General features: G+C 47.5%; 1 protein-coding gene across 1 annotated transcript in view; it reads left to right on the top strand.

The window, feature by feature from the left end:
• The window catches only part of cadm1b (cell adhesion molecule 1b), a 181,634-nt gene extending 159,566 nt beyond the window's left edge, over positions 1–22,068 (top strand). Inside the window, 3 exon segments of the mRNA XM_064984936.1 lie at positions 21,573–21,701; positions 21,876–21,944; positions 21,947–22,068. Of these exon segments, the coding sequence (XP_064841008.1) occupies positions 21,573–21,701; positions 21,876–21,944; positions 21,947–21,993 (245 nt within the window). The 3' untranslated portion in view covers positions 21,994–22,068.
• The last annotated feature ends 4,255 nt before the right edge of the window (positions 22,069–26,323 follow it).

Genomic DNA, 26,323 nt, shown 5'->3' on the forward strand with positions numbered 1-26,323 from the left:
GAGCAGCGTGTTAACAGGCAGCTGGAGCAGCGAAGGGAGGACGTTATGGACAGCAGAGGATTGGAGTATACGACGTGGGAAGAAATAGACAGGTGGGCGGCCGACCCAGAGAGAGTGCCGGAGCCCGCCTGGGATTCGCTGGAGCAGTGCGAAGAGGGCTATAGGATAATGGAGTCGAAAAGAGTGACACGGCGGCACAGAGCGAAACCAGAAAATCAGCCCCAAAAATTTCTTGGGGGGCGGCTCAGAGGGAGATTGGCTGAGTCAGGAGACAGACCTGAGCCAACTCTCCCTGTTTATCGTGAGGAGCCAAGGAGGAGAACAGAACCGGTGTTGGAGGTGAGCGAAGCAGAGACTGTGAAGGAGTTAATGGGGAAATTGGAGGAGAGAGTAATGAGGGAGTTGCTAGTTTGGTGCTTTAGGTATAAGATTCGTCCGACGGAGCATGTCGGGGATTTAATGGCACCTGGGTCAGCGCTCCATACTAGTCCTAAGGTGCGTGTTAGTCGGCTGGTGAAAAATGTGCCAGCCTCACGCACTAGGCCTCCTGTGTACCTACCTAGCCTTGCACGTCCTGTGCCAGTCCTGCTCTCAGGCTCTCCAGTACACCTTCACGGTCCAGTCTATCCTGTGCCACCTTCACACACCAGTCCTCCTATGGTAGCTCCCCGCACCAGGCTTCCTGTGCGTGTCCTCGATCCAGTACCACCAGTTCCAGTACCACGCACCAGGCCTTAAGTGCGCCTCGCCTGTTCAGCGCAGCCAGCGCTTTCTCCCTCTCCTGCGCTGTCGGAGTCTCCCGCCTGTTCGGAGCAGCCTGAGCTGCCAGTCTGCATGGAGCAGCTAGAGCTGCCAGTCTGCATGGAGCAGCTAGATCTGCCAGTCTGCATGGAGCAGCCAGAGCTGCCAGTCTGCATGGAGCAGCTAGAGCTGCCAGTCTGCATGGAGCAGCCAGAGTTGCCAGTCTGCATGGAGCAGCTAGAGCTGCCAGTCTGCATGGGGCAGCCAGAGCTGCCAGTCTGCATGGAGCAGCTAGAGCTGCCAGTCTGCATGGAGCAGCCAGAGCTGCCAGACTGCATGGAGCAGCCAGAGTTGCCAGTCTGCATGGAGCAGCTAGAGCTGCCAGTCTGCATGGGGCAGCCAGAGCTGTCAGTCTGCTTGGAGCAGCCAGAGTTTCCAGTCTGCATGGAGTTGCCAGTCTGCATGGAGTTGCCAGTCTGCATGGAGTCGCCAGTCTGCAAGGAGCTGCCAAGCTGCAAGGAGCTGCCAGTCTGCAAGGAGCTGCCAGTCGGCAAGGAGCTGCCAAAGCTGTTAGTCTGCATGGAACAGTCAGAGCTGTCAGTCTGCAAGAAGCCACCAGAGCTGTCAATCTGCATGGAGCAGCCAGAGCCGCCAGTCAGCATGGAGCAGCCAGAGCCGCCAGTCAGCATGAAGCAGCCAGAGCCGTCAGTCTGCCAGACTCTTCCAGATCTGCCAGTCAGCCAGACTCTTCCAGATCTGCCAGTCAATCAGACTCTTCCAGATCTGCCAGACAGCCAGACTCTTCCAGATCTGCCAATCAGCCAGACTCTTCCAGATCTGCCAGTCAGCCAGACTCTTCGAGATCTGCCAGTCAGCCAGACTCTTCCAGATCTGCCAGTCAGCCAGACTCTTCCAGATCTGCCAGTCAGCCAGACTCTTCCAGATCTGCCAGTCAGCCAGACTCTTCCAGATCTGCCAGTCAGCCAGACTCTTCTAGATCTGCCAGTCAGCCAGACTCTTCCAGATCTGCCAGTCAGCCAGACTCTTCCAGATCTGCCAGTCAGCCAGACTCTTCCAGATCTGCCAGTCAGCCAGACTCTTCCAGATCTGCCAGTCAGCCAGACTCTTCCAGATCTGCCAGTCAGCCAGACTCTTCCAGATCTGCCAGTCAACCAGACGCTTCCAGATCTGCCAGTAAACCAGACTCTTCCAGATCTGCCCGTCAACCAGACTCTTCCAGATCTGCTCGTCAACCAGACTCTTCCAGATCTGCCAGTCAGCCAGACTCTTCCAGATCCGCTAGTTAACCAGACTCTTCCAGATCCGCCAGTCAGCCAGGATCTGCCGGATTCAACTGCCTGGCTGGGCTTCATCTCAGTACTGGGCTTCCTCTCAGTACTGGGCTTCCTCTCAGTACTGGGCTTCCTCTCAGTGCTGAGCTGCCCCTCAGTCCCGAGCTGCCCCTCAGTCCCGAGCTGCCCCTCAGTCCCGAGCTGCCCCTCAGTCCCGAGCTTCCTCAGTCCCGAGCTGCCCCTCAGTCACGAGCTGCTCCTCAGTTCAGTGGGGTTCTGGGTGAGGACTATGAGGCCATGGTCGGCGGCGAGGGTGGATCATCCCAGGACGCGAAGGGGAGGAACTATGACATTTATGGAGTGGGGTCCACGTCCCGAGCCGGAACCGCCACCATGGACAGACGCCCACCCGGACCCTCCCTATGGTTTTGAGGTGCGCCCGGGAGTCCGCACCTTAGGGGGGGGGGGTTCTGTCACGCCTTGGTCTTAGTATTTTGTGTTTTAGTTAATTAGTTGGTCAGGCCAGGGTGTGACATGGGTTATGTTTGTTGTATTTCTTAGTGGGGTTTTTTAGTTATTGGGATTGTGGCTGATTAGGGGTGTGTTTAGTATAGGTTTGGCTGCCTGAGGCGGTTCTCAATCAGAGTCAGGTGATTCTCGTTGTCTCTGATTGGGAACCGTATTTAGGTAGCCTGGGTTTCACTTTGTATTTCGTGGGTGATTGTTCCTGTCTCTGTGTAGTGTTCACCAGATAGGCTGTAATAGGTTTCACGTTCCGTTTTGTTGTTTTTTGTATTTATAAGTTATTTCGTGTGTCGTCATTTGTTCCATTAAAGAACATGAGTAACCAACACGCTGCATTTCGGTCCGACTTTCTTTCAACAAACGAAGAACGCCGTTACAGAGAGTGCAGGGGTTACCCAATCGTCTTTTTCCTGAAGGTCTTCCACCTCACAAATGAATGGGGAATTTATTTTAAAATATTTGTTACTATTATAAAATGGCACACAAACAAATACAGTGCCCATCCTAATTCATAAGTGCTGCCTCTCTGATTGGTTTGCTAACCTAATGCAATGCTCCAGGCACCATGGCTTTTATGGAGGAGCTGGTGTGAATAGATTTCAGCCAGCATTATTAAACAGAGTGGTTTCTGGTATTGTGCTAGCAGGCTGGATCCTATTGGTGAGGGGGTAGTAGTCATTCTGATTCTACATCTCAAGGGGTATAAAGGCAGTCTGCTGAGGTAAAGCCCTCACTCGTCAAACATTCAGAGATGATCCCAGGGAGGGACATCATATCCTGGGTAATCTCCTGCTAACCCCCTCCTTACCTCGCCTCGGCTGGAGAGAGTAGAGAGTAGAGAAGCATCTGGACAGAAACACTTCTCACCATTCACAATGATCTCTATTGAAAACTCAAACCACTTGACAGGGCTCCTGCACTGTACATTGTGCCGGTGTGCATGTTGAATAAATGAACTGTAAGAAGTAAATGTTGAGTATCCTGTTCAGTTAAATGAGATCTCCAGAACTCTGTGGTTTAACAACTGATCCAGATGTACAGGCTCAGTGGCTGGAGGAGCACTAAGTCCTCCACATGCAGGGTATCCACAGTTCCCCGTTCAGCTGCAGGCTCTATATTGTCTTAATGTATATTATGTATACACCGCCAAAGATAGGCCACTCCGTCAAGGCTGTGTTTGTATGCTGCAAGGATGCTAGCCCACCACAGCGTATCCACTATCATCCAGCTAAATTGATCCTACTCCAGGGAAGGACCTTTCATCAACAATGAATGAGTCAATCTGAGTTTAGCTGGCACTAAGAATAAGGAATGAATGGAACACTTGACCTTGACTTTTCTCTCCTCTGCTTTGTTTTGTGAGGCAATTTCATTGTTATTGACTATAGCTGAAATGTATTGGAGTGAAACTAGAGAAAGTATGTTGTCTTACTGTAAGTGGACGTAGTTACTTTCAGTTGTTTTTGTGTGTTCTCATATGTTTCATCACTGTCTTATGGAGTATGGCTTCTTCATCTTCCAAAAGTGCGTGGGTGTGCCTTCAAGCTGTGCATGTAATCTTCAGTGCAAACATTAGCAAATGTTCTGCAAAATGTTGAACTGTCTTTACTGTTATAACAATGCTTAACAATATTATGAACAGTAATACATGTTAGTGGTTAACAGAATGGTTAACAGTATCTTACTGTATGTCCTATCTGTTAGAAAATATAGCCATGTTAAGTGCTACCAACCACACCAAGGCGAGGCTACATGGTGTCACTAAATAGTGTTGAAGCCTGAATATGTCACTGAGTTAATGGGCTACAGTGGAAGTGAGAAGTCTTCCACGTTCTGACGTTGAAACTCTACAGTGCCTAACTTCGGCACACCTCATTGTGCTGCTGAAGCACTGCCAAAGATAGCTCTGCAGACAGACAAGCAGACAGACAGGCAGACGGACAAGCAGACAGGCAGGCAGACCAGAGTGTGGACTTTATTATGCTGATTCTCCTGGTGCTGAGACAGAAGCAAGAAGACATGTGAATGATTCAGCTGTTCACGGCTTTGACTGAGTGAATCCTTTGGATACATATACCCACATGGTTTAGCACCTTTGAAATCAGATGGCACCTTATCATAATGTACTCATTTAGGGCTGAAGTAAAGTCATACGAGTGTATTATGAAATATACTGTATGTGAAAGAGAGGTGAATGGTAGAGGTCAGTTTCCACTGCATAGGGATTAACAATAAATGAACTGTCTGAGTCAATAGTGTTAGAGCCAGGCTTGAATCAGAATGCACATCAAGCCTGGCTCTAACACTACTGATTCAGACAGTTAGTGTGCGCTAATTCATTGTTTATAAAACATTTAGTCATTTGTCAAACATTTAATGCAAACACTTAACACTTGTATATCATTAGCCTTTGAGGCTTAACATTAAATGCTTATTTGATATGCAAATGATGTTGACTCAGATTAGCAGATTGGTTCCCTTTGTAATGGGTATGCTTTGCTTTCTTGATTTAGCAACAAAAAATAAATCCATTTATGTGAGGAGAAAATTAGCCACTAGCTCCAATTGAGTCTGTACAATGGTCCACTCTAATTGGTCCCCATGGGTGTATAGGTTGTATTGTGCAAGGATGAGGATGTTCAAAGAGTGTCATACTAAATGAAGATGGTTTTCTCATATAGGCCTGATTTTAACTTGAAATATGGATATTTAACTTGGAAACTTTACAACTTTTTCTCAGATCTTGAGCAGCTAATGTTAGAATATCATATTTGGGAATATTTGAGCTAAAAAAGGAAAACAGGCACAGATGGATTCAATATTCCTCAAAACCCATTATGAACCCTTTCAACATTCTTAGGTTGACATGCACTGCAGGAGAATGTCTAACCAGAAGTGGTGTATTAGTTTGTCTACCTGCTGACCCTCCAAAGGGTAACAATATACGGCATTGGAAGTTCAGAGAACTCAGTTCCTCTAATATTCTTTCTGAGGAGGTTAGAGTCTTGGTTACGTTGTCCACCGGAACATGTGGTACAGCTGCTACTGTGAGAGCAGGGTAGAGCACTGGAATACACTTTCCTTAGCCATGACCTTCCCCAGAAAAACACTTTAAAGGAACACGGTAGAAGCAGGCAGCATTCAGTATCTTTTTGTGTGTAGTTGAGAAGCTTGTTTTGTCAAACCAAAGTTTCCCAAACTACATTTTTGCTAACATCCCAAGGTCCAAAGTTCACAGTCAACTCTCCATTCAGAGATTTTATGTGTTGCCATCAGTCCTTCATCTGTATTTACGCACCTCCATAAAATGTCATGGTTGAGTCTGCGAATCTTCACTGCTTTGTTCAGAATTGATAAAGCAAGTTTGTCTCTGAATCTCTAGGCAGGCTGTTTGATTAAATAATTAAGACACACAAATTACTCAAGAGGGAGTCAGAGATCAAGATAGCCTAACCAGAAGAAAATAACTTTCTCCCGCTGCTGCTGGTCTTCACAGAATTACGCCCCTGAAGTTGTCGGTAATAGGCTACACCGGCAGTCAGGAACATTTGACATTTGGAGCACCAATTTTTCTTACCATTTCTACCAATCTGCATGCCAGTTTATATTTTCACATGCACATTTTCGTGGAACAGTTTAATTTCAATTTTAAGTATTTGTATCTCAAAATCATTACCTGTGGGAAATCTACATTCTATCTAAATCTAAATGAAAATTATACAAATCTAAATGTAACTTTTATTGGCCTGTCAACTGGGTCGGGCCTCCCGGGTGGCGCAGTGGTTAAGGGCGCTGTACTGCAGCGCCAGCTGTGCCATCAGAGACTCTGGGTTCGCGCCCAGACTCTGTCGTAACCGGCCGCGCCCGGGAGGTCCGTGGGGCGACGCACAATTGGCCTAGCGTTGTCCGGGTTAGGGAGGGCTTGGTCGGTAGGGATGTCCTTGTCTCATCGCGCACCAGCGACTCCTGTGGCGGGACGGGCGCAGTGCGTACTAACCAAGGTTGCCAGGTACACGGTGTTTCCTCCGGCACACTGGTGCGGATGGCTTCCGGGTTGGATGTGCGCTGTGTTAAGAAGCAGTGCGGCTGGTTGGGTTGTGTATCGGAGGACGCATGACTTTCAACCTTCGTCTCTCCCGAGCCCGTACGGGAGTTGTAGCGATGAGACAGCTACTACAACAATTGGATACCACGAAAAAGGGGTAAAAATAAGTAAATAAATAAATATAAAACTATCAACTGGGTCGCCCAGAAACTCGTGCCAGCAAACTTGAAGAATTGTATAAAATATTCTGGGCCCGACCTCCCGAGCAGCACAGCGTTCTAAGGCACTGCATCGCAGTGTTGCGGCGTCACTACAGCCTGGGGTTCGAAATTGGGGAGAAAATGTAAAAATATAAACAACTAAATATTCCACGCCGATGAGCTCGGGACAGACACAGCTGTAGGCTATTAGTGCAAGGGATTAGAAGTAATCAGGTATTTTATGACGTTTTCACTGGAAACGTGGTTATCGAAAGGGAGAGAGCTGGAAATATTCTTCAAATACTTTGAGGAACTTTTGTCATTCTCAATTGATTATAAAAACAGACTTAATTTATGTGCTGTTTGAGGTGAAGAAAGATTACATTGAGAAGCTCCACAGCTCATTAGTGGTGGTGAGTTAAGACAATCAGAAATATTATCAGACATCCCCAAATGGGCACATTTATTGGCCTACATTTGTGCGCAGGCCAGGTAGACTAGTCCAACTTCTATATTTGTAATCAACATTAACCGGAGCGTTTCAAACAAAAGACGCTGAATAAATTGACAAAACTCGAAATGGAAAGAAATAAACAAAAACCTTTTTTCAAAAGTGTAGCATAGGTTGTGAGTTCTGCAAAACACATGTCGACTCCAACAATGAGGAAGTTAAATGACTGTAATAATAATATATTCAATGCATTAACAGAAATCCCCGTCATCTAATAAACATTGCAGATTAGAAATTATGGGAATTCATGGTAAATGTAGGTTACTACTGGTGATATACAGTACCAGTCAATAGTTTGGACACACGTACTCATTCAAGGTTTTTAAAATTATTTTTACTATTTCTACATTGTAGAATAACATATATGGAATCATGTAGTAACCAAAAAAGTGTTAAACAAATTGAAATATATTTCTATTTTTGATTCTTCAAAGGAGCCACCCTTTGCCTTGATGACAGATTTGCACACTCTTGGAATTCTCTCAACCAGCTTCACCTGGAAAGCTTTTCCAAAAGTCTTGAAGGAGTTCTCACATATGCTGAGCAATTGTTGGATGATTTTCACTCTGTAGTCATCAACTCATCCCAAACCATCTCAATTGGGTTGAGGTTGGGTTATTGTGGAGGCCAGGTCATCTGATGCAGCACTCCATCACTCTCCTTCTTGGTCAAATAGCCCTTACACAGCCTGGAGGTGTGTTTTGGGTAATTGTCCTGTTGAAAAACAAATGATAGTCCCACTAAGCGCAAACCAGATGGGATGGCGTATCGCTGCAGAATGATGTGGTAGCCTCGCTTGTTAAGTGTGCCTTGAATTCTAAATAAATCACAGACAGTGTCACCAGAAAAGCACCATTACACCTCCTTCTCCATGCTTAATGGTGGGAAAGTCGCTTGTGGAGATCATCTGTTCACCTACTCTGCTTCTCACAAAGACATGGCGGTTGGAACCAAAAATCCCAAATTAAAAATATTAAAACATCTCAGATTTCCACCAGTCTAATGTCCATCGCTCTTGTTCCTTGGCCCAAGCAAGTCTCTTCTTCTTATTGGTGTCCTTTCGTAGTGGTTTCTTTGCAGCAATTCCACCATGGCCTGATTCACAGTCTCCTCTGAACAGTTGATGTTGAGATGTGTCTGTTACTTAAACTCCTTGAAGCATTTATTTGCGCTGCAATCTGAGGTGCAGTTAACTCTAATGAACTTATCCTCTGCAGCAGAGGTAACTCTGGGTCTTCCTTTCCTGTGGCAGTCCTCATGAGAGCCAATTTCATCATAGCGCTTGATGGTGTTTGTCACTGCACTCAAAGAAATGTTCAAGGTTCTTGAAATAATGGACTGCTTTTTTTAGCTGTTCTTGCCATAATATGGACTAGGTCTTTTACCAAATAGGGCTATCTTCTGTATACCACCCCTACCTTGTCACAACACAACTGACTGGCTCAATTAAGAAGGAAAGAAATTCCACACATGTGATTTTAACAAGGCCCACCTGTTAATTGAAATACATTCCAGGTGACTACCTCATGAAGCTGGTTGAGAGAATGCCAACAGTGTGCAAAGCTGTAATCAAGGCAAAGGGTGGCTACTTTGAAGAATCTCAAATATAAGATATATTTTGATTTGTTTAACACGTTTTTGGTTACTACATGATTCCATATGTGTTATTTCATATTTTTGATGTCTTCACTATTATTCTACAATGTAGAAAATAGTAAAAATAAAGAAACACCCTGGAATGAGTAGGTGTTTCCAAACTTTTGACTGTTACTGTATGTAATGGGGAATTGATAGACACAGCAAACAATGCACATAATGAAGTTAAGAAACAATGAATGTCCATGAAATGGCGGGAGAGAGCGCTTTCTGGAGAGAGCTGTGCCTTGTGCATCTGAGACACAATCCCCATATTCTTGGACTGTGGAATCCCCGCGGCCTCCTCAATGGATTAGTCCACTCAGACAGGCGCAAATCAGACTGTTGTCTCTTGTGCCATAAAAAAAAAATCTATATGCAACTGCTCGACTAAAAAAATCTAATGTTTTCAATACAGACCCCTTTTGTCATACAGTATTCCATATAAGGCACCCAGACGTTCTGAATGTTTCACAGTATATACCCTTAATATTGTAATAAATTACATCTAATGATGCATAACTTGACATTTCTGCCATCCATTGTGACATTCTGGGAGGATAACCAACCTTCCAATTAATGGCAATGCTTTTCTTAGCCACCATAAATGCTAGGTTACACAGTTTCTTCTGATAACAGACTCCAGTATCAACATTTCCAAGCAAACAAAAACAGGGAGAAGCCTGAATTCAGCCAGCCTTGACAAGATGATAACATATGCAAATATGTCTCCTTTTGTGTTTTACACCTCCAGCAGAGGATTTTCATTTCTGAGTGCATGATATTCATTTTCACTGGTATGTTCTACGGATGGTCTTAACTTGCAATAATTTATGTCTGAGATTATATGAACATGACTGCACATTCAAACATATCTGTATGCTTTCATCTTCATCAATAGTGTTACCCAGGTCATCTTCACATTTTTGTCTGTCATGTTTTGTGTCATCGGGAAAAGCCTCTATAAACCCTTGATAACGTTGGGAGTTCAACTTTAGAGGTTTTTCAGACTTTTTAAAATAGTTCAAATCTTTGAAGCTTCTGGCTTGTCCATTGTTTGTTGCAAAGAGAATGCAATGTTGTATCTGCAAAGTTCACCTCAGAGCCGTCACAGACTGGTCTTCGCTGGATGTATGACCCTGCTGAAACCCCTGTCACCATCTGATCCTGCTCAACTGAGGCATGACAAAGAATGACATTTGTGTAGATATAGATATTATATGATCCAATAATAGAATCAATGGTTCAAATAATTGAAATGATCATTATTCCCAGATCCCAGACTGTAACCCAGCTATCAACTCAAGATGGAACTTTGTATCCATTCACTGATTACCATTCAAAGTTAATTTACTTTTGTTGAAACGGGTCAAAAAGTCTACAAAACATTTCCATACACACACCAGCTGTTAGATGCTGCTACCTGACAGGTAGCTAGAGGCTAGAGCTGAACAGGCTGTGGTAGCTACTAGCTAGCTCTAGTTCCTTCTCTTCAGACAGAACTTCAGTCGAGGGGGGATGAGACATTAGCTAACGTTCCATGTCAGTTACACTACTAGCTCAGCACTGAGAATAAATACTTTTTTTCTGTCAAGTCAAACAGCTGTTACCTTGTTAGCGACATCAGTCAAATGAATGAATGAATGAATGAATGAGCCAATCGTAAACTGGGGATTATTAGGTGACTGTGATGGTTTGAGGGCCAAATTTGGGAATTTAGCCAGGACACCAGGGTTAACACCCCTACTCTTACAATAAGTGCCATGGGATCTTTTGCAGGAACACTCAAGGACATTCAGAAACTTGTCCCGAAGTCACTGCTGCATTGTCTTGGCTGTGTGCTTAGAGTCATTGTCCTGTTGGAAGGTGAACCTTTGCCCCATTCTGAGGTCCTGAGCGCTCTGGATCAGGTTTCATTTAAGGATCTCTCAGTACTTTGCTCCGTTCATCTTTGCCTCGATCCTGACTAGTCTCCCAGTCCCTGCCGCTGAAAAACATCCCCAGAGCATGATGCTGCCACCACCATGCTTCACCATAGGGATGGTGCCAGATTTCCTCCAGGTGTGACCCTTGGCATTCAGGACAAAGAGTTCAATCTTGATTTCATCAGAACAGAGAATCTTGTTTCTCATGGTCTGAGAGTCTTTAGATGCCTTTCGGCAAACTTCAAGCGGGCTGTCATGTGCCTTTTAATGAGGAGTGGCTTCCATCTCTACCATAAAGGCCTGATTGGTGGAGTACTGCAGAGATGGTTGTCCATCTGGAAGGTTCTCCCATCTCCATAGAGGAACGCTAGAGCTCTGTCAGAGTGACCATCGGGTTCTTGGTCACCTCCCTGACCAAGACCCTTCTCCACCGATTGCTCAGTTTGGCCAGGCGGCCAGCTATAGGAAGAGTCTTGGTGGTTCCAAACTTCTTCTATTTAAGAATGATGGAGGCCACTGTGTTCTTGGGGATCTTCAATGCTGCAGAAATGTTTTGATACTCTTCCCCAGATCTGTGCCTCGACACGATCCTGTCTTGGAGCTCTACAACTTCATGGCTTGGTTTTTGCTCTGACATGCACTGTCAACTGTCAGACCTTATATAGACAGGTGTGTGCCTTTCCAAATCATGTCCAATCAATTTAATTTACCGCAGGTTGTAGAAACATCTCATGGACACAAGTTGTAGAAACATCTCAAGGATGATCAATGGAAACAGGATGCACCTGAGCTCAATTTTGAGTCTAATAGCACAGAGTCTGAATACTTACTCTACCTAAATAAGGTATATCTGTGTTTTATTTCTCCATACATTTGCAAAAATGTCAAATAACCTTATTTCACTTTGTAATTATGGGGTATTGTGTGTAGATTACTGAGTATTTTTATTGATTTAATCCATTTTAGAATAAGGCTGTAATTGAACTACATGTGGAAATAATCAAGGGATCTGAATACTTTCCGAATGCACTGTATTTCTATTGAGGGTGAGATTGAATTTCCCCCCTTGCCTAATATATCATGAGCTTTTTCCATCAATTTACAAGAGTCAGCATTGCAATTAAATGTGTGTAATTACATCTGTAAATCCACAGTGGGCATACAAACCGCCTGCCTGTTTTCACAAGAGGGTGTTCCAGTATGACTAATGAAATCAATATTCCATGTAATCAGCCAAGGGACAAAGATACACACAACTGATCCCCAGTTACAATTCAGTCACCAAATCAGTCATTCGGTCAATAAGTCAGCCAGTCAGTCACAAAGTCAGTCTGTCAGTCACCAAGTCAGTCATTCAGTCAACAAGTCAGTCAAACAGTCAATAAGTTAGGCAGTCACTCAGTCAGTTAGTCACTAAGCCAGTCAGCCAGTCAGACAGTCATTAAGCCAGTCAGCTAGTCAGTTAGTCAGTCAGTGCGAGGCTGCTAGGGTATTCCACCAGTGACCTGGTTATGTGTAATTAGTCATTCCAGAACAGACACAGAGAGAGAGGGAACCATGAAGCATTTGGCCCCTCCACTCGAGCAGAGCACATTTCAGTGCTGCGCCGACCGATGTGGGCATCGGCCACAAATCCTCTTTATTACCCCATAAATTCACCTGGTCCTGTCAGGACCGAGGTGTGGGCATGTCACAGCTCCCCAGCCACATCCTATCAGGACCGAGGTGTGGGCATGTCACAGCTCCCCAGCCACATCCTATCAGGACCGAGGTGTGGGCATGTCACAGCTCCCCAGCCACATCCTGTCAGGACCGAGGTGTGGGCATGTCACAGCTCCTCAGCCACATCCTGTCAGGACAGAGGTGTGGGCATGTCACAGCTCCCCAGCCATATCCTGTCAGGACTGAGGTGTGGGTATGTCACAGCTCCCCAGCCACATCCTGTCAGGACCAAGGTGTGGGCATGTCACAGCTCCCCAGCCATATCCTGTCAGGACTGAGGTGTGGGCATGTCACAGCTCCCCAGCCACATCCTGTCAGGACCGAGGTGTGGGCATGTCACAGCTCCCCAGCCACATCCTATCAGGACCGAGGTGTGGGCATGTCACAGCTCCCCCGCCTCATATTGTCAGACCAAGGTGTGGGCATGGCATAGCTCCCCCAGCCACATCCTGTCAGGACCAAGGTGTGGGCATGGCATAGCTCCCCCAGCCACATCCTGTCAGGACCAAGGTGTGGACTGTCATAACTTGACCGGCAGCATCCTGTCAGGACCAAGGTGTGGTCATGTCACAGCTCCCCAGCCACATTCCGGCAGGACCAAGGTGTGGGCATGTCATAACTCGACCGGCAACATCCTGTCAGGACCAAGGTGTGGGCATGTCACAGCTCCCCAGCCACATCCTGTCAGGACCGAGGTGTGGGCATGTCACAGCTCCTCAGCCACATCCTGTCAGGACAGAGGTGTGGGCATGTCACAGCTCCCCAGCCATATCCTGTCAGGACCGAGGTGTGGGCATGTCACAGCTCCTCAGCCATATCCTGTCAGGACCGAGGTGTGGGCATGTCACAGCTTCCCAGCCATATCCTGTCAGGACCGAGATGTGGGCATGTCACAGCTCCCCAGCCATATCCTGTCAGGACCGAGGTGTGGGCATGTCACAGCTCTTCTGCCACATCCTGTCAGGACTGAGGTGTGGGAATGTCACAGCTCCCCAGCCTCATCTAGTCAGGACTGAGGTGTGGGCATGTCACAGCTCCTCAGCCACATCCTGTCAGGACCGAGGTGTGGGTGTGTCACAGCTCCCCAGCCATATCCTGTCAGGACCGAGGTGTGGGCATGTCACAGCTTCCCAGCCATATCCTGTCAGGACCGAGGTGTGGGCATGTCACAGCTCCCCAGCCACATCCTGTCAGGACCGAGGTGTGGGCATGTCACAGCTCTTCTGCCACATCCTGTCAGGACTGAGGTGTGGGCATGTCACAGCTCCCCAGCCTCATCTAGTCAGGACTGAGGTGTGGGCATGTCACAGCTCCCCAGCCATATCCTGTCAGGACCGAGGTGTGGACATGTCACAGCTCCTCAGCCACATCCTGTCAGGACCGAGGTGTGGGCATGTCACAGCTCCTCAGCCACATCCTGTCAAGACCAAGGTGTGGGCATGTCATAGCTCCTCAGCCACATCCTGTCAGGACTGAGGTGTGGGCATGTCACAGCTACCCAGCCTCATATTGTTAGGACCAAGGTGTGGGCATGTCATAGCTCCCCCAGCCACATCCTGTCAGGACCAAGGTGTGGACTGTCATAACTCGACCGGCAACATCCTGTCAGGACCAAAGTGTGGACATGTCACAGCTCCCCAGCCACATCCTGTCAGGACCGAGGTGTGGGCATGGCATAGCTCCCCAGCCACATCCTGTCAGGACCGAGGTGTGGGCATGTCACAGCTCCCCAGCCACATCCTGTCAGGACCGAGGTGTGGACATGTCATAGCTCCTCAGCCACATCCTGTCAGGACCGAGGTGTGGGTATGTCACAGCTCCCCAGTCACCTCCTGTCAGGACTGAGGTGTGGGTATGTCACAGCTCCTCAGCCACATCCTGTCAGGACCAAGGTGTGGACATGTCACAGCTCCTCAGCCACATCCTGTCAGGACCAAGGTGTGGACTGTCATAACTCGACCGGCAACATCCTGTCAGGACCAAAGTGTGGGCATGTCACAGCTCCCCAGCCACATCCTGTCAGGACCGAGGTGTGGGCTTGTCACAGCTCCCCAGCCATATCCTGTCAGGACCGAGGTGTGGGCATGTCACAGCTCCCCAGCCACATCCTGTCAGGACCGAGGTGTGGACATGTCACAGCTCCTCAGCCACATCCTGTCAGGACCGAGGTGTGGTCATGTCACAGCTCCCCAGCCATATCCTGTCAGGACCGAGGTGTGGGCATGTCACAGCTCCCCAGCCATATCCTGTCAGGACCAAGGTGTGGACTGTCATAACTCGACCGGCAACATCCTGTCAGGACCAAAGTGTGGACATGTCACAGCTCCCCAGCCACATCCTGTCAGGACCGAGGTGTGGGCATGGCATAGCTCCCCAGCCACATCCTGTCAGGACCGAGGTGTGGGCATGTCACAGCTCCCCAGCCACATCCTGTCAGGACCGAGGTGTGGACATGTCATAGCTCCTCAGCCACATCCTGTCAGGGCCGAGGTGTGGGTATGTCACAGCTCCCCAGTCACCTCCTGTCAGGACTGAGGTGTGGGTATGTCACAGCTCCTCAGCCACATCCTGTCAGGACCGAGGTGTGGACATGTCACAGCTCCTCAGCCACATCCTGTCAGGACCAAGGTGTGGACTGTCATAACTCGACCGGCAACATCCTGTCAGGACCAAAGTGTGGGCATGTCACAGCTCCCCAGCCACATCCTGTCAGGACCGAGGTGTGGGCATGTCACAGCTCCCCAGCCACATCCTGTCAGGACCGAGGTGTGGACATGTCACAGCTCCTCAGCCACATCCTGTCAGGACCGAGGTGTGGGTATGTCACAGCTCCTCAGTCACCTCCTGTCAGGACTGAGGTGTGGGCTTGTCACAGCTCCCCAGCCATATCCTGTCAGGACCGAGGTGTGGGCATGTCACAGCTCCCCAGCCACATCCTGTCAGGACCGAGGTGTGGACATGTCACAGCTCCTCAGCCACATCCTGTCAGGACCGAGGTGTGGTCATGTCACAGCTCCCCAGCCATATCCTGTCAGGACCGAGGTGTGGACATGTCACAGCTCCTCAGCCACATCCTGTCAGGACCGAGGTGTGGGCATGTCACAGCTCCTCAGCCACATCCTGTCAAGACCAAGGTGTGGGCATGTCATAGCTCCTCAGCCACATCCTGTCAGGACTGAGGTGTGGGCATGTCACAGCTACCCAGCCTCATATTGTTAGGACCAAGGTGTGGGCATGTCATAGCTCCCCCAGCCACATCCTGTCAGGACCAAGGTGTGGACTGTCATAACTCGACCGGCAACATCCTGTCAGGACCAAAGTGTGGACATGTCACAGCTCCCCAGCCACATCCTGTCAGGACCGAGGTGTGGGCATGGCATAGCTCCCCAGCCACATCCTGTCAGGACCGAGGTGTGGGCATGTCACAGCTCCCCAGCCACATCCTGTCAGGACCGAGGTGTGGACATGTCATAGCTCCTCAGCCACATCCTGTCAGGGCCGAGGTGTGGGTATGTCACAGCTCCCCAGTCACCTCCTGTCAGGACTGAGGTGTGGGTATGTCACAGCTCCTCAGCCACATCCTGTCAGGACCGAGGTGTGGACATGTCACAGCTCCTCAGCCACATCCTGTCAGGACCAAGGTGTGGACTGTCATAACTCGACCGGCAACATCCTGTCAGGACCAAAGTGTGGGCATGTCACAGCTCCCCAGCCACATCCTGTCAGGACCGAGGTGTGGGCATGTCACAGCTCCCCAGCCACATCCTGTCAGGACCGAGGTGTGGACATGTCACAGCTCCTCAGCCACATCCTGTCAGGACCGAGGTGTGGGTATGTCACAGCTCCTCAGTCACCTCCTGTCAGGACTGAGGTGTGGGCTTGTCACAGCTCCCCAGCCATATCCTGTCAGGACCGAGGTGTGGGCATGTCACAGCTCCCCAGCCACATCCTGTCAGGACCGAGGTGTGGACATGTCACAGCTCCTCAGCCACATCCTGTCAGGACCGAGGTGTGGTCATGTCACAGCTCCCCAGCCATATCCTGTCAGGACCGAGGTGTGGGCATGTCACAGCTCCCCAGCCATATCCTGTCAGGACCGAAGTGTGGGCATGTCACAGCTCCCCAGCCATATCCTGTCAGGACCGAGGTGTGTGCATGTCACAGCTCCCCAGCCACATCCTGTCAGGACTGAGGTGTGGGCTTGTCACAGCTCCCCAGCCATATCCTGTCAGGACCGAGGTGTGGGCATGTCACAGCTCCCCAGCCATATCCTGTCAGGACCGAAGTGTGGGCATGTCACAGCTCCCCAGCCATATCCTGTCAGGACCGAGGTGTGGGCATGTCACAGCTCTTCTGCCACATCCTGTCAGGACTGAGGTGTGGGCATGTCACAGCTCCCCAGCCTCATCTTGTCAGGACCAAGGTGTGGGCATGTCATAGCTCCCCAGCCACATCCTGTCAGGACAGTGGGGGGGGCATGTCACAGCTCCCCAGCCACATCCTGTCAAGACCAAGGTGTGGGCATGTCATAGCTCCTCAGCCACATCCTGTCAGGACTGAGGTGTGGGCATGTCACAGCTCCCCAGCCTCATATTGTCAGGACCAAGGTGTGGACTGTCATAACTCGACCGGCAACATCCTGTCAGGACCAAAGTGTGGGCACGTCACTGCTCCCCAGCCACATCCTGTCAAGACCAAGGTGTGGGCATGTCATAGCTCCCCGGCCACATCCTGTCAGGACCGAGGTGTGGGCATGTCACAGCTCCCCAGCCACATCCTGTCAAGACCAAGGTGTGGGCATGTCATAGCTCCTCAGCCACATCCTGTCAGGACCGAGGTGTGGGTATGTCACAGCTCCCCAGCCATATCCTGTCAGGACCGAGGTGTGGGCATGTCACAGCTCCCCAGCCACATCCTGTCAGGACCGAGGTGTGGGCATGTCACAGCTCCCCAGCCACATCCTGTCAAGACCAAGGTGTGGGCATGTCATAGCTCCTCAGCCACATCCTGTCAGGACTGAGGTGTGGGCATGTCACAGCTACCCAGCCTCATATTGTTAGGACCAAGGTGTGGGCATGTCATAGCTCCCCCAGCCACATCCTGTCAGGACCAAGGTGTGGACTGTCATAACTCGACCGGCAACATCCTGTCAGGACCAAAGTGTGGGCATGTCACAGCTCCCCAGCCACATCCTGTCAGGACCGAGGTGTGGGCATGTCACAGCTCCTCAGCCACATCCTGTCAGGACCGAGGTGTGGGCATGTCACAGCTCCCCAGTCACATCCTGTCAGGATTGAGGTGTGGGCATGTCACAGCTCCCCAGCCATATCCTGTCAGGACTGAGGTGTGGGCTTGTCACAGCTCCCCAGCCATATCCTGTCAGGACTGAGGTGTGGGCTTGTCACAGCTCCCCAGCCATATCCTGTCAGGACCGAAGTGTGGGCATGTCACAGCTCCCCAGCCATATCCTGTCAGGACCGAGGTGTGGGCATGTCACAGCTCTTCTGCCACATCCTGTCAGGACTGAGGTGTGGGCATGTCACAGCTCCTCAGCCACATCCTGTCAGGACCGAGGTGTGGGCATGTCACAGCTCCCCAGCCACATCCTGTCAGGACTGAGGTGTGGGCATGTCACAGCTCCCCAGCCATATCCTGTCAGGACTGAGGTGTGGGCTTGTCACAGCTCCCCAGCCATATCCTGTCAGGACTGAGGTGTGGGCTTGTCACAGCTCCCCAGCCACATCCTGTCAGGACCGAGGTGTGGGCATGTCACAGCTCTTCTGCCACATCCTGTCAGGACTGAGGTTTGGGCATGTCACAGCTCCCCAGCCATATCCTGTCAGGACCGAGGTGTGGGCATGTCACAGCTCCCCAGCCATATCCTGTCAGGACCGAGGTGTGGGCATGTCACAGCTCCCCAGCCATATCCTGTCAGGACCGAAGTGTGGGCATGTCACAGCTCCCCAGCCATATCCTGTCAGGACCGAGGTGTGGGCATGTCACAGCTCTTCTGCCACATCCTGTCAGGACTGAGGTGTGGGCATGTCACAGCTCTTCTGCCACATCCTGTCAGGACCGAGGTGTGGGCATGTCACAGCTCTTCTGCCACATCCTGTCAGGACCAAGGTGTGGGCATGTCATAGCTCCCCAGCCACATCCTGTCAGGACAGTGGGGGGGGGCATGTCACAGCTCCCCAACCACATCCAGTCAAGACCAAGGTGTGGGCATGTCATAGCTCCTCAGCCACATCCTGTCAGGACTGAGGTGTGGGCATGTCACAGCTCCCCAGCCTCATATTGTCAGGACCAAGGTGTGGACTGTCATAACTCGACCGGCAACATCCTGTCAGGACCAAAGTGTGGGCATGTCACTGCTCCCCAGCCACATCCTGTCAAGACCAATGTGTGGGCATGTCATAGCTCCCCGGCCACATCCTGTCAGGACCGAGGTGTGGGCATGTCACAGCTCCCCAGCCACATCCTGTCAAGACCAAGGTGTGGGCATGTCATAGCTCCTCAGCCACATCCTGTCAGGACCGAGGTGTGGGTATGTCACAGCTCCCCAGCCATATCCTGTCAGGACCGAGGTGTGGGCATGTCACAGCTCCCCAGCCACATCCTGTCAGGACCGAGGTGTGGGCATGTCACAGCTCCCCAGCCAATAGCAGGACTATGTGGGAGGGAAAGGCCGAATGTTAGAGCAAATCCATATTTAGTTTACAAAATTAAATTTAGTTTACGTGCAAGGCCATAAAGGGCCGCTAATGTGGTTCTGAACTAAATGGCAGAACCATTGAATGACTCCAGACAGTGTGGGATGGTTCCGTTACAGATATGTCATTCATCTAGCCATTGGGCATTAGACATGGGTTATAGGTTTTACAGTCCCCCAGTTGATATTTTGTGATACCTTTCAGGTACGTTCAATGCTTTAGACGGGCCCACTTCTTTGTGTGAAAATAAACCAGCTCCATTTCCCTCTCTGTGTGCTGTGGTAGGCTGGTTGTGCTCCCAGACGTTTGTCTGGTTCAGGTGTCAAATGGAAGGTGGTGGGGGGTGAGGTGGGGGTGAGGTGGGGCAGGGCGATGGAGGGAGGGGACATGACAAGGCTCCTCGGCTCAGTCCATTTAGCGTGTTGATGTTCATTAGCATGGAGCATGGGCCCTTCCCTCTCCTGAGGGAGCATGCTGTGCTGTGCTGTGCTACCAGATGTCCCTGATACTGGAAACAAACAGCTATGCTCTGCTCAGCCCAGCTCATCCTGCCTGAGATACAACTAGCAGCAGCCAATAACACTCTAGTCTGTGTCTACAGTATGTGAGCTCTGCCTCTGCTTGGTGGAGGTAAGTCCATTTTGAAGAGGAAATGCCAATGAAGCGTGTCTTTACTCTCTATTCAAGTTAAGGATGTGTCAAGACATTTTAGGCTTTTATCATTCGCATTCAGAAAGAATGTCCTTTCTCCTAATCATAATCTTTATTCAAAACCATCCAATTTCAGTTCATGATTGGAGGGGACTGATGGGAAATGGAGTCTCTCCTTCAGGCAGTAAAGTAACACCCCTTCTCTCACCTCTCCTCTTCACTCCTCCATCAGTCTGAACTGACACAGATCCCCACACTTAATCTGTAGACCTCAAGTGCCGAAAATTCTGAAAGTTTGGAGATTTAATGCCTTGCCGTTTTCTTTTGTAGCTAGCAGATGTATAAATCTCACTAAACCGTAAACAGTGGACTAAACAGTGGACAACGATCCACTGTGGGTTCCTGGGAGGGAAATGTATTTCTGCGAGAGAGGACAGCACACCGGGCCAGATTTATTACGTGCTTGTGTCTACTCTCTATGATTGAGGTCTATAACTTCCTGATATTACCACTTAAATCAGAGTATATTTTACAGTTCCCTGGAATGTTTCTGTTTAAATTGTGGGGTATGTCAAGTATATCATTTTTATGTAACAGTCTCGGAACATTTTACACAACCACTTTTTGGAGAGGAGAAGCTCTAGACTCCCAGAATAAGGAGGTATTTGGAATTATGATACAGTGTCATGGAGTTCGCCAGATTTCATTCTATTTTTTATTTATTTATTTCACCTTTATTTAACCAGGTAGGCATGTTGAGAACAAGTTCTCATTTGCAACTGCGACCTGGCGACCTAAAGCGGAGAGAACAAATGCATTGCATTTTACATGGTACATATCCTGTTGTGAATGTCCATTGCCACACACACACAATGACACTTATAAATGACATAGATAAAGATAGGCAAAGATTGAGGCCTCATTCACGGCAGTGCAGTATCAGTCTGAATGGCCATGGGCTCTGAAGTGGTCATTATGTCACTCATACATATATACATTAGACTCGCATTTGGTAGTTTGAATCATATCATTCAGAAGTGCAATTCAACTGTATGCAGAAAAAGTAATGAAACTGCAATGAAGTGGACTATTCTGTTCTGTTCTGTTCTACAGCCCATACAGCCACAGTAGGAAGGGAAGAGAAGGTGTAACTGAGTAGGAGGAGGTTAATCATACATTTGAATGTTGATTTGAACTGAAAACACTCCACTGCTTCACGTTGTACAATGCATTGTTGTCCTTCATTGTTGAACAAGACACCTTCAACAGAATAGCTCTAATGGAATTGTATTGAATGCGACAGCAGTCACTCTGTATCGAGTCACAGTCACCTCCCTGAGTGGGTCACTCTTTGACCATGGACATCTATAGTAGGTTCTATGTAGAAGTTGACAAACGTAGTCTTGCTTCTTCCCTATATTTCTGGCTGCAAATGTTACCCGATTTCTAAAAGTGTTTGTGACTTTGAGTACACTGTACATTACTATGCTACTGCCCATCTCCTGCTCTGTGATTTAATCAGAAGGCAGTCACTGCTCTGATAGCTCTGATTGGCTCAAAGAAGGGGTCTGGGGATCATTGTTTTAAGAAGCTGTGATTGGCTTGTTTCCAGACTCCAGAGCTGGCGAGGGGGCGCCACAGAAGATAGACCACGCTGTCATCGGAGGCGTGGTTGCCGTGGTGATGTTCGCTATCCTCTGTGCACTCATTGTCCTGGGGCGCTACTTCGCCAGACACAAAGGTATAACGGCTCACCTGGGTTCCCTGGCTGTTACAATGCTTCCACTGGCTTGAGATGAACTGGTGTACACTATCATTGATCATTCATAGACCTAGAAGTGGACTAGCTGTAGAGATTCATTATCATCCATTTGAGTCCAACAGGGGTGTTCATGAATTTGTTTATTCGTTGCAGGCACCTACTTCACACATGAAGCCAAAGGGGCAGACGACGCAGCAGATGCAGACACGGCCATCATTAATGCAGAGGGGGACACAACAACACAGAAGAGAAGAAGGAGTACTACATCTAATGATGAGAGGCCAGGGGGGTATTATGGTGGGGGGTCCTGTAGGAGCACTATATCTAACTCTGAATGGGCCGGAGGGGTGGGGGAGAGGTGGAGGACGAAAGGTGCAGCTGAGGAGGAAAGAGAGGTGGGGAAAGGAGAAGAGAAAAGGAGAGGTGTGATGAGAATTGAAGAGGAGAGGAAGATTGGAGTGGATGAGTAGTGGGAGGCTTCATTGCTTCGTCGTGGAATCTCCCATCCAACCTCTCCTGGACTGCTGGGTCCCATTCTGTACAGTTCAATTATTTTACAGACAATTTTGTGCCTTGTTCTATTTCTTTCGTAATTGTTGTCCCCCCCCCCACCCCCCACCCCAAACCTGTTGACTCCACCAGTTCCTTTTTGCTGCAGTTATCTTTTAGAGGAGATGACACAGCACTTCTTCTCTTGTTGTCCTGCAGATCCATCTTAGCTTGTGTACCAGGCTTTTAGAAGCACCCTCTCTCTCGCTCTCTGTGTCTCTCTCTCTATGCTGTGTACTGTAGAAGCAGCCAACAATACATTTGAGTCATTTCCAGCTGAAACCTATTGTAAACAGCCCTTATCAATATCAAACTATACTGTCCCTCTTAACTCAATCATAAATATGACCTCTCCTGCTGTATCAGACATCCTGAAACATCACTTTTATTTTTATTCTGTGGTTAAAAGACTGAAGTTGCTGCCATGGTCATAAGACTTGTTGAGTTGTGTTGTCTTAACTGTTATGCTAAGAGGTTCAAACCTCTTAATGAGGTCACTAGGTGTGGGGTTAAGGTCACAATATGGTTTACTCTGGGTCATCATACTCATACCCTTAATGATCAGTAAATGACCAATGTAATAGTAATGCTTGTACATGTGTGTAAATACAGTGCATATATTACCCAGTATTTTCAACACAGGTTCAATTCTAGTTGAAAGAATACTCTTCTACAGATAAAACAAGTTCAATTGTGTTATTATATACTGAATTTAATATATTGAATGTATATTTAGAAACCTTACAAGGACCTTCAAACCCTATTTTATTGCTGTCTTAGGCCAGGGATCATCATCTAGATTCAGCCCCTGGCCAATTTCTTCTTGAGCGGATAGTTGGCGGGGCGGAACATCATTTAAAAAAAATACTTTTAGACTGAAAATTAATAATAATAATAATATTTCACTAAAACATAATCATTTCAAACTTTGTTTACATATGGGGACATTGCTCTGTATAGGGGGCCGTCTTTTGGACGGGACGTTAAAACGGTCTCCTGCCTCTGTGGTCATTCAAAATCCCATGGTATTTATTGTTAGAGTAGGGGTGTTCACCTCAGTGTCATGGTTAAATTCCCAACCCGGCCACATTCCATCATGACCACCTAATCATCCCCTGCATTGCTAATTGGGATCCAATTTTCTAAATTAAAATCATTTGAAGCCGATTTCCCTGAATTTTTATAGTCAGTCTTACGTCCAAAATGACCCCCCCCCCACCCCCCCACCTCCCCCAAAATATATATATTTTAATTATTTTTAATTTTATGCTCAGAAAACTTGGGGGGCCAAATAAAACCACCCGCCCGCGGGCCAAATTCAGGCCGCAGGCTGCCAGCTGGGGAACCAACCCTACCTTTAACTAGTCTGTTGGCTCAGGTTGCTATTGAGAGGAATATACTGTATCTCAGTATGAAAAGGGAAGAAAATATGTTACTTATACTTTAGATTGAAGATGTTTTAATTGTAATGATGTCTAATTAAAAACGCTTCTGTCTCTATTTTTCAAACATTAGCTAGTACACAATTCTGATTGTATTATTTTGACTGCCATTGTATATTTTATGGATATTAGGATACACTTTTATATAATTGTTGCATTACTTAATGTTTTGTTTTCAAATTAGAAATGTAACAGAACACTAATGGTTATTGCTCAATGAGCATTCCTAATGGTGTCTGTGAGTCATAAGTTATTGAAGATCCCCTAGAAGTTTTGAATGGGGAATGAGTAGCATGGTTTCCATTTCTGCCATGTTTCCACTTTTAAAGTAAATGTACAGATTGCTGTGGAATCCCTGTAATGCACACTGAAGTTCCTGCTTTTATCTTTCCACGGTACATTAGTCAGTGGATTTATTGGATATATCGGTGTGACTGGCAAAACAACTCCAAATACATTCATAAAAAAGGACAGCCACTGCCTTACTTTGCTTTTAAATATGTCATAATGGTGATGGAAAAAAGAGTGAAGGACTAAATTCAGTGCCTTCCTTTATTTAAAGGGTATACAGTACGATGTCAACAGTGTCATACTATATCTTAGTATATGAATCTCGTGCTACCTTACACCAGTAGTGGTAGTCTCACTCTCTATTCACATGTAACTCATAAATCAGACAGTACTAAGAAGTGGAATAACAAGCTGGAGTTATTTTCAGGTTGGATAAATAATTGGAAATGTAACTGAATGCTATGGCAGCTTCTATTGAAAAACAGCTCCCCATAACAAACAAGCTGAGTAGTATTAATGATTTTATTTACGGGTGATCTATTTCTGTCCGTTGAGAATTTATAAGGTAGCCAAAATAGTTTATTTAATTTTTTTTACTAAGTACATTTTGGTTGTATTTGTATGGTTATTGTATTAGGTATGTACTGTAATTGTGGTAAAGGCTCACCACACTTTTAGGAAAGGTAAAACAAGCGAAACAGTCCTGGAAATCTGATGTTTATTTAATTGAATTGCTTGAGTGTGATGCAGAACATAACCGATACCAGTATAACACATAGAAATGTGCAAATCAATATTAATCTCAAAGCTTATCGATTAGTTCTGAACTTGCTTCTGTTTTGTTAATCATCAATGTTTATTCTGGATACAATTGAAGTGATCGCTGTAGAGATTCATATGAAGTGTTGTTTTTGTTTTCAGTATACACTCAGTGGCCAGTTTATTGGGTACGCCACCCGTTCACGAAAATGGTTTTGCTCCTACATATAGTGAGTCACGTGGCCGTGGCTTGCTATATAAAGCAGGCAGACAGGCTTCGAGACATTCAGTTACTGTTCGATTGAACGTTAGAAGGAGAAAAACGACTGACCTAAGCCACTTTGAGCATGGTATGTATTTCAGAAACGTCCGGCCTCATGGGCGTTTCACGCAAGACAGTGTCTAGGGTTTACAGAGAATGGTGAGACAAACAAAAAACATCCAGTCAGCGGCAGTCCTGTCGACAAAAACAGCTTGTTGATGAGAGGTCGAAGGAGAATGGCATGAATCAAGCAAGCTAACAGGGGGGATACAAACAGGCAAATAGCGGCGCAGTACAACAGTGGTAGAATTTGAGAATTTGTTCTTAACTGACTTGCCTAGTTAAATAAAGTTTTTTTTTTAAAGTGGTTTGCAGAACGGCATCTCAGAACGCACAACTTGTCGGTCCTTGTCACGGATGGGCTATTGCAGTAGACGACCACACCGGGTTCCACTCCTGTCAGCTAAAAACAAGAGGAAGTGGCTCCAGTGGGCACTCGATCAACAACAGTAGACAATTGAGGAGTAGAAAAACATTGCATATCCAGTTTCCTTATAGCAAAGTCAGTATTTGGTGTAAGCAGCATGAGTCCACGGCTCCGACCTGCCTGGTGTCAACGGTACAGCTGGTGGCGGGGGTGTAATGGTGTGGAGAATGTTTTCCTGGCACATAGTCCCTTACACGTTCAGTCCCTTGATACCAATTGAACAACGTTTCCATGCCCAGATGAATTCAGGCTGATATGAATGCAAAGGGGGGTCCGACCCAGTACAAGATGACTGTACCTAATAAACCGGCCACTGAGTGTATTTGATATGTAGTCCATGTGTTTCCACTTTCTCAGGTTCATGTTGAATCTTGTGTTTTGCATCTCAGGTGAAATGCAAAGCGAATGCCCCCCAAGAATACTACACATTTCAGAAAGTTATCAAATCACAAGATATATCTTTTTTTCTCAGTTGTATATGTTGTGTTCTTAATATATGGTGCACTGTTAAATGTTACGTATTATTTTGTATAGACCTAGTTCACAATGAAAGAACTAGAGTTGTTAATCAGACAATATCACTTGTACAGTCGGTGTCCACTAAAATACAGGGGTTGTTATTTATAAAACCTTATATCCACAGTAAAATGTATCGTCTGTTTTTTCCCCAGACATAAAGAACAAGTAATCACCAAACAAAATGGAGACTAAGGGCTCTATTCGATCTGTATTGTTACAGATTGTGCAATATTAATGTAAAGGTCATTTCCGATTGAGTTGACATCGTTTACAGTGAATGCAGTCTCCACTA

The sequence above is a fragment of the Oncorhynchus masou genome, chromosome 13, assembly GCF_036934945.1.
Source record: "Oncorhynchus masou masou isolate Uvic2021 chromosome 13, UVic_Omas_1.1, whole genome shotgun sequence".
Taxonomy (NCBI): domain Eukaryota; kingdom Metazoa; phylum Chordata; class Actinopteri; order Salmoniformes; family Salmonidae; genus Oncorhynchus; species Oncorhynchus masou.